General features: G+C 40.8%; 1 protein-coding gene across 1 annotated transcript; it reads left to right on the top strand.

Moving 5' to 3' along the window:
* Nucleotides 1–366: 366 nt before the first annotated feature.
* Nucleotides 367–9,741, top strand: frg1 (FSHD region gene 1). The gene is made up of 9 exons (XM_036583630.1): nt 367–537; nt 1,794–1,861; nt 2,075–2,197; nt 4,964–5,021; nt 6,468–6,582; nt 6,755–6,859; nt 7,579–7,670; nt 8,871–8,981; nt 9,592–9,741. The coding sequence occupies exons 1-9, from the start codon at nt 476–478 to the stop codon at nt 9,626–9,628; spliced, it is 771 nt and encodes a 256-aa protein (XP_036439523.1). The 5' UTR covers nt 367–475; the 3' UTR covers nt 9,629–9,741.
* Nucleotides 9,742–12,734: the final 2,993 nt, after the last annotated feature.

The following is a 12,734-nucleotide window of genomic DNA, read 5'->3' as shown; positions in this document are numbered from 1 at the left end:
CTGTCTCTCTTTCTTCTTCCTCCTCTTTTTGCTGTCTCTATCTTTTTCTCTCTTTCTGTCTTTCTCTCTCTTTTTCTGTCTCCCTTTTGTCTCCTCTTTCTGACTCTCTCCATTTTCTCTTAGTCCTATTTTCCTCTTCTCTCAATCTTTTCTCTGTCTCTCTGCCAGTGTCTCTCACTCCCATTCTCTGTCGATCTCCCTTTCCTCTCTTTCAGTCTCTGTCTCTGTACAGACTGTATCTATCCAGGCGCTCTCAGGCCTCGTGTTCCTGCACCGCTGTAGGTCTAATATATTCTTTAGTGTAAATCAGGTCCGCTGTTGTAATTCTGCCATCCGGCCTCCAGGGGGAGCAGCGAGTTTACAGCAAACGCGAATGACCGGATGTCCCTCAGCGGCCGCCGTACAGCGTACGTTTGTTTTGAAGAGCCGCTGCGGGTCAGTTAGCGGCGGAATTAGCGGCTGAATTAGCGGCGGAATGGCTGAATATTCAAACGTAAAATCCACCAAACTCGTCTTAAAGGGACTGAAGGACAAAAGGTAACGCAGCAGCTCGCAGTGCGGAGCTGTAGATAACGCTGGGGTCCTATTCTCCGGCTTCTTGTTCGAATTTATCCGGTCCACCTTAAATGGAGCAGCAGTCGCACTCTGGCGCCTCAGGCCTGAACTGCTGGACTGCAACCGCTGCACCATTTAAGGTGGACCGGAACAATTCGAACAAAAGCCGGAGAACAGGAAACCAACTTCGTGTTGATGTTGAAGTCTGTTTGTATTTTGACAGAGTTGGTCACTGAGCTACTGATGTGTGTTTCCTGCTGTGGAGTGAATCCTGTTAATCATTGTTTATTCAGATTTTCTTACTGAAATGTCGGTATTTTAGTAGGTTTCGAGTCCAAAAGTGCTGAGGGAAACCAGTAAATCCGCACAGACATGTTTTAATCAGTCAGCACTGTGTAAACGTCCGCTTCCACTCACTGGCCACTTTATTAGAAACACCCACCTTGTACTACTTCTAACTGGCCATTTTATTAGAAACACCCACCTTGTACTTCTACTAACTGGCCACTTTATTAGAAACACCCACCTTGTACTTCTACTGACTGGCCATTTTATTAGAAACACCCACCTTGTACTTCCACTGACTGGCCATTTTATTAGAAACACCCACCTTGTACTTCTACCAACTGGCCACTTTATTAGAAACACCCACCTTGTACTACTACTAACTGGCCACTTTATTAGAAACACCCACCTTGTACTTCTACTAACTGACCATTTTATTAGAAACACCCACCTTGTACTTCTACTAACTGGCCATTTTATTAGAAACACCCACCTTCCACTTCTCCTAACTGGCCACTTTATCAGAAACACCTCCCTTTTACTTATAATTACTGGCCACTTTATTCGTACCTTCATACCTTGTATGAGCTTCACCTGCCTTATATATCCACGATTCAGGTGCACGTTTGCAGGCTGTGGTTAATCTGCTGCTGTACAGTTTATCAGCCCTGTCTACACCATACATCAGTGGTCAGCTTCTGACCACAGCGGTGTGTCAGACCAACTATCCAGGGAAGGGCGGCTCAGACCACTGATGAAGGGCCTCAACACATGGACTACAGTGTCTAACTGAGCACTAAAATATTTCTGTCTCAGCATGTATCACTGTAGTACTGCAGTTGTATGTACGAGTTCACTCATGTTTATTTGGTCGTTTATTTTTCCCTGTTTTTAATGCTGTGATTGATTTGTCGATGTATTTGATTTAACTTCTCCATCAACTCCACCAACAGCAAAAAGAAGAAGCACAAGGACAAGAAGAGAAAGCGAGATGACAAAGAGGAGAAGCCCGATGTTGTTGGTACGTTCCTATTAGGTGCTACACGTTTAACGCCCTGTTTGATCTGTTTGGTATTTCTCTGACTCAGTTAGAGAGGTTCATGCACGTTAACGGCACAGAGAGAGGCTGCGGAGTCAGTCAAGCTCAGTAAGATCAGTACTGATTTATATTTTTGTGTTTTGTATTGTATCAGTCATCTGCTTATGTCTGGCCACTTTGTGCTCTTTTTTCTAGGCGGCTGGTGGACCGTTCACAATTTTGGTGAAATCAGTGGTACGGTGGCCATAGAGATGCACAACAACTCCTACATTCACGCTCTGGACACGGGGCTGTTCACTGTCGGAGCGCCACATAAAGGTAGTAAAGGAAGGACTGGGACTGAGTATCCGCGCTTTCATTTTCACTACTTCTCCAGTTTTCTTGGTTCACTGAAGACTAGCAGCTGACCAGTCACTTCTCCCCAGTAAAGGGCTAATAAATAAGTAATGGTGTGAGAAAATGCTGGGCTATATAGATAAGTGTGCATCTTAAAATGGGAGCTTTTATTTCACCGTATGTGTTGATGAGAGCGTTTTTGTTACCATAGCAGTCTGTGACAGCATCTCATACGTTTACATGTTACCTATGTTAATAAAACAGAATGACACTATACTTTAAATGAAACTCACTAGTTGTAGTGTGAGATATGGCCAAAAATATATATATTTCACAGTATAATTAAGATTTTTGCCTTTGTTTTCCCAAATTTAAGATTTTTTTTCCAAAAAAAACATTTTAGATGCCTAAGCAAATCTTTTTTTTGTAGGTTATCCATGGCTTCTGGGATATTCTTAAATAAATAAATAAATAAATAAGGAAATCTGCAATATTTTATTGTGCAAAATAGTGCATTAAAAAATAGTTTCAACAGGGTTTTTAGAATTACGCACTGAAAATAAGTTGATATTAATTAAATGAAATGTGTTCTCTTTAAGGATCTGGTTTATGTGAAATGGACAAACATAAATTTCAGTAAAAAATGTTTATGTTGCTCCAAAAAGAATCTAATTCCAATTAAAACCAATTAAACTGCACTGAAACGTTTCAGTTTGGTTTCAGCAACAGTTGAACTTTATGCTAAAATCAGAAAGTCTATGCTATTGTTTAATTGAATGGAGACATGAGACGTAATTGAATTAAGTTCATAAAGCTGAATTTGACTTCTTATTCGCCCGCTTTTTGTTTGAATTTTCCAGTCCACCTTAAGTGGAGCAACAGTTGCATTCTGTCATCTTTATAGGTGTCTGAATCATTCTCAGCACTGCAGTAACCCTGACGTGGTGGTGGTGTGTTAGTGTGTGTTGTGCTGGTCTGAGTGGATCAGACACAGCATACAGCTGGAGTTTTTAAACACCTCAGTGTCGCTGCTGGACTGAGAATAGTCCACCAACCAAAAACATCCAGCCAACAGCGTCCTGTGGGCAGCGTCCTGTGACCACTGATGAAGGACTAGAGGATGACCAACACAAACTGTGCAGCAGCAGATGAGCTATCGTCTCTGACTTTACATCTACAAGGTGGACTGACAAGGTAGGAGTGTCTAATAGAGTGGACAGTGAGTGGACACAGTGTTTAAAAACTCCAGCAGCACTGCTGTGTCTGATCCACTTGTACCAGCACAACACACACTAACACAACACCACCACATCAGTGTTACTGCAGTGCTGAGAATGATCCACCACCCAAATAGTACCTGCTCTGTGAGGGTCCATGGGGGTCCTGACCACTGAAGAACAGGGTAAAAGGGGGCTAACAAAGTATGCAGAGAAACAGATGGACTACAGTCTGTAACTGTAGAACTACAAAGTGCACCTATATAGTAAGTGGAGCTGATAAAATGGACATTGGCCAGCAGAGGGCGCTGTGGGGTCTAGAAGAAGGAAAATTCCCGCCATGACTGACTACACGTTCTTCTATACATGCTTTAGTCCATGCGCAAGCTAAAAATCATTGATTTCTAAATTCATCATTTCAATATCAGAGCAATAATGATAATTACGTCTTTTAATTTATTGGCAAATAATATAAGCCACCAATGAATCCTGCATCCCTGCTTACTGGCTTCTACTAATCCATTGTTGATGTTGCTTTAGCCTAAAAATAAGTAGGACACTCTCCACAGTCTCTGTAATCAGTCTCGCATAATAACGAATGATTATTTACCAAGTATATTTTTCTCTTAAGCAGTTTTCTCCTTCTTTTCAAAGAGCCCGAAGAAAAGGTCTGCGGATATGAAGAGCCTTTCTAAGGGAAATGGAGCCTGTAATTGCGCAAAAGTAGCAACTCTGAACAAAGAAGAGAATCTCCTACGCGCTTCCCTCTCACCCTGAACTCATTCATTTCCTCTGTGGGTGGAGGGAAGGCGGGGAAAAAGTGGAAGAAATGGTTCCGGATCATTATTCGCTATTAGCGTGGCCGCTCCCGCGAAGCGTGCCGCAATTTCATCGCTCGCTAACCGGAAGGAAGCGGGCCCGATTGTTTCCTCCAGCTTTATCACGTCCCTCTACGGCTGACCAAAGCATTTAGCCGTGTTCGGCAAGCATGGCGCTTATGAAATGGGTTTTGAACGCCCCTCCTGAAATCAATTTAGGGCCGCTAATGGAAGCTGGAGTGGCGTTTTTAATTAGAAAGCGACTGGCTGTAACTGTTACGGTCGTCTGGAGTTGATTAGATGTCCACTGCACCAAAACTGAAGTGTGGCTCTTTCAGAGTGGAAGCAGAGGGGTGAACTTTTCATACATGCCACTACAAACTGTAATCTGTACAAATGCGTTCGGCCAGGTCTCCTGTCTTAAATGATTCATGAGTTTACCATTTAAGCTTAATAGCGTTCGCTCGTGCTGAACATCCTCTAGTTACTCTTCTCTGCGTCAGTCAGTCGGCTTTATATTAAGACTCCTGAATTGACTTATAATGCATGTATGCTGGTTTATTAAATAACAGTTTGTTTACTGATAATCTCTCTGAAAAGCTTTTATTTGTTTCTTTCTCTCTTCATCGTGGAAAAAAGTAGTTCTTATCTGTTGTGAGCTGTAAAGTAGATCAGTAACATGTTACACCATTTTATTTTCTTGTTTCACTCAGATGATGAAGGACCTGACCCACCTGAACAGCTCACAGCGATCAAACTCTCAGACTCCAGGTACAACACGCACAAATCAGAGGACTTGCTGTTGTAACGGTTGTAAAAGGTGCTTAACCTGATGCAAATTAATAAAGGAGGATTTTATTTTATAAAATAAAGCTGTAAAATGCACACAGTGTGATGTAATTATCACAGGTGTTTTCTCAGTGATGTTAGCCTCGTCTGAATTCACCCTGTCAGTCATTTTTACAGCTTGTGCCAGATTTTACCTACACTTAATATAAACCGAATGAATATCTTGCTGTAAAACAAACTGTATACATAATCTTGGGTTTTATTAATCCCTTACTATGAAATGAACAAATGAAAAATAAATCCTGTGCGATAAAACAAACTGCAGAAGTAATCTTGGGTTATAATAATCCCACGCATTAAAACAGAACGTAGAAATAACAAGCCATAGAAATAACTCAGGATCCATTAATCCTATGCTGTTAAGCGAACTGTAGAAATAACCCCAGGTTATATTAATCCCATTCTATAAAACAAACCATAGAAATAACCCCAGGTTATTTTAATCCTGTGCTTTAAAACAAACTGTAGCAATAAACCCAGGTTATTTTAATCTCATGCTATAAAAAGAACTGTAGAAATAACCCCAGGTCATATTAATCCTGTACTATAATACATATCATAGAAATAATCCCAGGTTATATTATTCCTGTGCTATAAAACAAACCTTAGAAATAACACCAGATTATTATTAATCCTGTGCTATAAAACAAATGTAGAATTAACCCCAGGTTATGTTAATCCTGAGCTATAAAACATACTGTAGCAATAATCCCAGGTTATTTTAATCCTGTGCTTTAAAACAAACTGTAGAAATAACCCCAGGTCATATTAATCATGCGCTATAAAACATATCATAGAAATAATCCCAGGTTATATCAATTCCCAGATTCCCATGTTGGTAAACATTCCATCACATACGATAGAAAACAGTTTTTTGCTTGTTTTTCTAAAGTATTCAGACACTCGAAGAAGCGTTTACTTGTGTTCTTTGTGGCTCAAATCAAGCCAGTACATACTGTCCTAGCTCAAGTGTACAGCTACATAAAAATGACAGGAAAAGGTTGATTGTATGCAGCGTTGATCACTGCTGGCTGTGAAGTCCCAAGCAATTGACAATGCCAATGACACACAACAGCTAGGTAGCTGGTTAGGGTCAACTAAATTATGGTGAAATTAAACGTTTCGACATGTTTTCTTCTTGTTTTTAGCAAGAATGTTGCATATAGAACTTTTTTAGAATGTTGGAAGCTTGTAAATCGAGTAGCCACTCCTGTTTCTGTAATTTATACCCAGATGTCTAATCTCGTGCAAACATCAGATGTCTTGTGATGGTCACTTTACCCCACCTTCTGATACGAATGACACACATTTTGTGCAGTTTTTAAGTCTTATCTGTATATAAAGTTGCTCGGATTCTCTTTCATACAGAATAGCGCTGAAGTCAGGATACGGGAAGTACTTGGGGATAAACTCGGATGCCGTTGTGATCGGGCGGTCCGACGCCATCGGGTCCAGAGAGCAGTGGGAGCCCGTGTTCCAAGACGTGAGTAGAGTTGTCAGCCATTTAATGCAACCAGTTACTTTATCAGCTGAACAGATGCTGCTGTTTATGTGGAAAACGTTACAGTGATTTGGGTTTGTTGAAAATGGGCAGTTACGACTCTCAGTGCAGTAATGCTGCCCGTATGTGACTTATACTGTTATTTACTCTACAGGGTAAAATGGCTCTGTTGGCAGCAAACAGCTGTTTCATCTCATACAGCGAAAGCGGAGACATTGTGGCCAAGAGTAAGACGGCTGGAGACGAGGAGATGATCAAGGTGGGCTGTGCACTCATAAACGACCACTAAGTCCCTGTCTAAAATAGATCCAGTCCTAAAATCTGATTGGCTACATCTAAAGCCGTTCTAAAATACCTGACTTACGTAGAGGTCTCTACGTTTTCTTATCAAACTACGTTTCTTGGTTGAAGAATTAATAAGTAAGACATTTTTTTATTATTATTTGTTTGTTTGTTTGTTTGTTTGTTTGTTTGTTGGTCAGGTCAGCGCTACTATAGAATAGACATAGAATAGATCGACATTCAAGTAATTATACATAAGGAAAGCAGAATAGAGAATGATGGAGGTTTAAGGTCAAAGATTTCCAAAGGAGGTACAAACGAGAGCAGATTTTCCAAAATTTGTTCCGTTTTTGTTTACGGGAATATGTCAGTTTTCCAAAGGAAGTGGTGTTGATATTTGAGGAAGCCAAATTTTCACGGAAGGTACTTTGGTGGTAGACCAAAGTAAAAGTATAACAACACAGAAACAAACTGATTTTTATAGCAGACATACTGTAAATAAGAGAGAGACCTGATGTGGCTTTGCACTGGTGATGGATTTAAAACAATGACTACAAGCAACACCACTAACACTTGAAGGGCAGCTCCACAAACTTTTAAACATTTCTGAATCATTCAGTCCCTGTAATGTAAACAGTCGTTCAGAGCGGTTTGGTGTTTATAAGTCTCTGTGTGATGCTAATTTGTGCTCCACAGATCCGCTCGTGTGCTGAGAGGGAGGTGAAAAGGACTGATGACCTGGCAGACGAGGACCGAGGCAACATCAAGAGCTGCGAGGTCAACTACGTGTGAGTCTCAGCTCTTTGTTCATATATACACTGTAATTCAAATCACAGTATCTGACCACATTCCTGACAGCCACTGATTCTGATTGATGGCTTTATTGGTGTCATTTCAGTAACAGATAAAACAAAGTGAATTAATTTTTCATTTGTTTAAACTCATTTATTTTCTGTTTATTGATGTTTGTTGAAGTTTAGAAGTTCAGTTGTACTTGATTTCGGACCAACTGATAATAAGGACACTTAATTTTTTCTAAACGTTGTATTAGAGATGAGACTGATCCAATCCTATGTAGGTATCGGGACCGATATTGACACAATTCACCCATTGGACATCGGATGGACAGGGCAGATCCACTTACCGATCCATTTTCCAGTCCGCATCTTGCGTTGGACCATCAACACGCCGTAACCTAATCTAACATGAAACATCACCGATTTAGATTCCCTTGCACGTCTTACCATGAACCCGCGGCAACTTCAGTCTGTAACTGAGTGAGCAAATTACATCAGCTGTCGGTTTGACTAAAATGTCATTTGTTTGGAGATATTTTAGTCTGGAAACGCCGAAAAGCAAGACAGCTACTTGTAATGTGTGTAAAGCCAGCGTGCCGAGGGGTGGAAGTTCGGATCACAGAGAAGTTACTGAACTTCATTATGTGATGACCAACTACTTTCTGTAGTGGAAAGTGTTGGATTTCGCAGCCTGTTGGAGCTCTTAGAGCCCAGGAATAATCTGCCATCCAGAAAATACATTTCAGAGATTCAGAAACTGCTCTACCCGAACTGCACAATCAAGTGTCATCACAGTTAGCGGCGCAGATAAAGCCATGAGCTTCACAACTGGTATTTGGACCTCAGATGAGAGCCCAGAGTCTCATAAGTCTCACTGTACACTGGGTGAACGCGGAAACATATTCAGAGTGCAGTGCGTCAGGTCAAAAAATAAAGGGGGGGTCACACCAGCAGTTCAGCTGCAGTCTTCATTACAGATGTGCTCAGTGATTGGAAGACGAAACACCTTAAACACACAGTGAAAAGAGCTCTTGTTTCGGAATCTGCATCAGTATCGGCAGTTACGTGTTGGAATTAGATCGGAACTGGAAAAATGTGGATCGGCCCATCACTGCGTCGCATTAAACATTTCAAATAGCTTCGGAAAGCTTTCAACACTGTTAATGCGGCTGTGTTGTGTTTGAACGACAGGAAGAAGTTCCAGAGTTTCCAGGACAGGAAGCTGAGGGTGAACGAGGAGGACAGCGGCACTCTGAAAAAAGCCAGAAAAGACGGAAAATTCCACGAGGCTTTACTGGACAGGTGAGCAAGTTTTTCACCACACACAACCTGGAAATGAGTGACGTGTAGGGATAGGAAATATTTGATTTGAAAATATTATTTCACATAAGTTCAGCGTTTTCACAATACACAACATGCATCACGCTATTTCATTTTTCTGTTCTTGTATGTTTCTTTTAGAACACACAAAACAAAACAAGGTTTTGGTTCAATGTTTTACAAACTGCACTGCACTAAGTTTACTTAAAGAGGCCTAATTATGCTCACTTTGTAATGAAATGTAGTTATTCTACAATGTCTTTCAAGTGCTGACGATATTAATTATATGCTCAGAAAAGTGTATTGTCACAATTTATCACAATAACGATACAATATTGTCATATTGCCCACCCCTAATGTCTGCTCACCTGCAGTAATTCAGTAAATCTGTAGGAAAGCCACTGAATGAAGTGTTGACGTTAATCTTCAATGCAGTGATAATGTAACATAATAACCATCAAATAACCAGGTTTGTTGGTTATTGGATGAAGATATAAACGGTGAATGGTATATATGTGCCAGAATTTTATGTATTTTATATTATTTGGTTTGTAAAGTGTTTTAAATGAGAGCTTATCTTTGTTTTTAACAGGAGATCCAAGATGAAAGCTGACAGATACTGCAAGTGACATGGAAAAACTTTTCTTTTATGCTTTTTTTTTTATTATTATTTTTCTCCCAGTACAGATTCTGCAAAGGTGGTGTCAACTTTGTTTTATATTAAATGTCATACTTCACAAGAGTTTTGTGTGTTCTGTGTAATTTTGTTATTGATATTACCGTGTCCTTGTGGTTTCAGCAGAAGTAGGAACAAGTCACTGAGTTGCAAGTAACAAGTCTCAAGTCTCGACACTCAAGTCTCCAGTCAGTGAAGGCGAGTCAAGTCGAGTCCCAATTCAATAGTCCTAATCTTCGGTTAAACAAGTCAGTCTACGTTCTTCAGCTAATTTAAGGCCACAACATTGAATAACGGTAAGATTACTGTATCCTGTCATTTAATGTATACTGTCTTTTAATGACAGCAGTGTGTGGCTGTATATTAATTTTTTTTATACAATTTTTTTTTAACCTTCCAACTAAAATACAAAATCCATGGTACACAGATAACCATGACGTACTGTATACACAAAGAGTTGTGCAACTACACATGAAAGTAACTTTAAAAGTACTACTGAATTGCTTGTTTCCAGCTTATGGAGGCGAACTTGAATTCCAAACGCTTCACTTGTCTTCCGAAATAAAATGAACCGAGCAGAACCGCAATGACAGACAGATTTACGGCAGGAAACGAATCCATTCACATGAAAAGTAACCGACTGTGTAGAGTCCCGTCTGCAATCAGACTCTCTCCACGTTTCTTCCACTTTGGGTCTCGAGTCTTTCTGAGTCATATGACTCAAGTCCACACCTCTGGGTTTCAGAGCTACAAACAGGACCTTTATCATAAAATCAAGAACAGATTTCACAGACAACTGGGTGTAATACTACTTAAGGCAGTTCTAGTTTAAACACTGATATTTTAAGCTTGTAAAATACACTGAGGTAACATTCTTTACACTGAATGCTGCAGTTTTCAGTGAAACTCTTAGTAAACATTTCAACTTAAAGGCTAACTCTGAATATTGTTGGAGCAGCCTGTTCGCCTATTAGTGATCTTTTGAGCTGCTCAGTCTAGATCTAGTTGTTAAACTAAACTATGTTCTTGTTTCATTATGTTTCAGATTTTTTTAGTTCTCAAACGTGCTGCATTTATGAAATTGTGCTGCCAGTTTCCTCCCTTTCAGTGACACATTTGCATTTTGTGTTTCTTGAAATCGGAGTAATGCTCAGTAATTGTCTCACAAAAAGTTCACAAAAGTGTTGTGTGCCAGAGTGGTGGTTGCATAGGTTTTGGCCAGTGTAGTGCCTCTTTTAAGCTGGTTCAGTTTTCAGTCGCTTCAGTTTCAGAAATGGACGCGGTTATAATTACACATTCATTCATTCATCATCTTTAACCGCTTAGTCCAGATGGGGTCGCGGTAGCAGTTGGGAGAGCAGAGAATCCCGGACGACCCTGTCTTCCCCCGGAATGAGCTGGAGGAAGTACCCTCAACTTGGAGAGATAATCCCTCCAGCAGGTCCTAGGACGACCCCAGGGTCTTGTTCCGTTAGGTCGTGCCTGGTAAACCCCCACCGGGAGGCGTCCAGGGGGCATCCGGATCAGATGACCAAACCACCGCAGCTGGCTCTTCTCAATGCAGAGGAATAGTGGCTCGACTCCGAGCTCCTCCTGGATGACTGAGCCCCTCACCCCGTCAAGTAGAGTGTAGCCCACCACCGTGTGAAGAAAGCTCATTTCCGCCGCTTGTGTTCGCGATCTCATTCTTTCAGTCATTACCCAAAGCTCACATGTGAGGGTCGGGATGTAGACCGACCGGTAAACAGAGAGCTTCGCCTTATGGCTCAGCTCCCTCTTCACCACTACAGTCCGGTTCAGTGACCGCATTACTGCTGCCGCCTGTCCCAGCCTTCGCCCGATCTCACCATCCCTCTTCTCATCACTCATGAAGTGCCACTGTGTTAAAATTTCATGTTGTAGTTCTGGAGATGAGAGTTTTTGTCCCAACAGTGATGGTATGTAATATATGTGGACCTGAAACTGCAGCAAAATTTAAACTTCATCTCCATCAACCAGCTCTTTCATTCACAGCAGATAAAAGTGGACTTGCTGTTGTTTAAATCCACCACAAGATGGCAGTGTGAGCAAAAACAAGAACCTGAAGTCCAGAGGCAGCTTTCAACTTAGTACGTACAGGCATGTGTTATTAGTGTGATAGAGGCGCTCATTCACATTGATCTGTTACTTCACACTCAGATATTACATTCATAACTTCATTTTTGCTCTGTTTTTGTGTTTAAAAGGGGAATTCCATCCATTTTTCAGAATTTCTGTATCATTCAGTGTCTGAGATGTGAACAGAGTGATTCAGAGTGGTTTGGTGTGAAATGGTTCAGATGTCTTTACAGTGGTGGTGATAGGAACCAGGGGTTGCCATGACTACAACCCAAATATAGACATTTTATTTACTGTGGAGCTAAACGGCTAGTTTCTAAAAACTCGCCCATTTTAGAAAGTAGGAGGATGGATTTCACTAAAAAGGCAAAGAAAACTCACCTGTATGTTTACTTTTTCTACAGCAAACGGGTTTTGGGCAGCAGGACGCTAACATTACTGTGGCTGAGTGCTGATTGGTTAGCATTACTGCTGATTGGTTGGCAAGCGGAGCAGCTCATTGGCTGTTTGTGCTCACAGACATCATGAATGTACATGAGGCGCCGTTTTAAATTACAGAATGACGCATGACTACAGGGGTCTGTTGTACTTTGTTGCCATTTTCTAAAGGCCCTCAAAGCTGTGTGTTAGTGGTTTCACCAATATTTACTGGGTTTAAAGGTTAAAAGTAAACTTTGGTAAAATCACTGTAACAGATTTAAACCTGAACACAGAATCTCGTGTCCCAGACAGCGTTTTTAGGTTCAATTTCCCAATTAAAACTTTGAATAATATAGGATAAAATAAAATTTGCAGCTCTTGGGATTTGAAAATTGCAGTTTTATAAATGTTATCGCAGTTCAGCTCTAGGAAATTTTCAGTGGCTCCTGCTTTACCTCAATAGACAAAGCTGGTTACAGCTTTAACTCACGTCCAGGAGTCGGTGTAGCTTTACTGAGAAAGTAAAAGTTATAAAAGCTCAT

Source organism: Colossoma macropomum, unplaced genomic scaffold (assembly GCF_904425465.1).
Source record: "Colossoma macropomum unplaced genomic scaffold, Colossoma_macropomum, whole genome shotgun sequence".
In the NCBI taxonomy this organism is placed as follows: Eukaryota; Metazoa; Chordata; class Actinopteri; order Characiformes; family Serrasalmidae; genus Colossoma; species Colossoma macropomum.
This window is presented reverse-complemented; position numbering and strand designations above follow the sequence as displayed.

Coding starts and splice junctions, on each gene's coding strand:
- frg1 (XM_036583630.1), top strand. CDS start 476: ATGGCTGAATATTCAAACGTAAAATCCACCAAACTCGTCTTAAAGGGA. Junction 6,583..6,754: donor GGGAGCCCGTGTTCCAAGAC/GTGAGTAGAGTT, acceptor TTTACTCTACAG/GGTAAAATGGCTCTGTTGGC. Junction 8,982..9,591: donor CACGAGGCTTTACTGGACAG/GTGAGCAAGTTT, acceptor TGTTTTTAACAG/GAGATCCAAGATGAAAGCTG.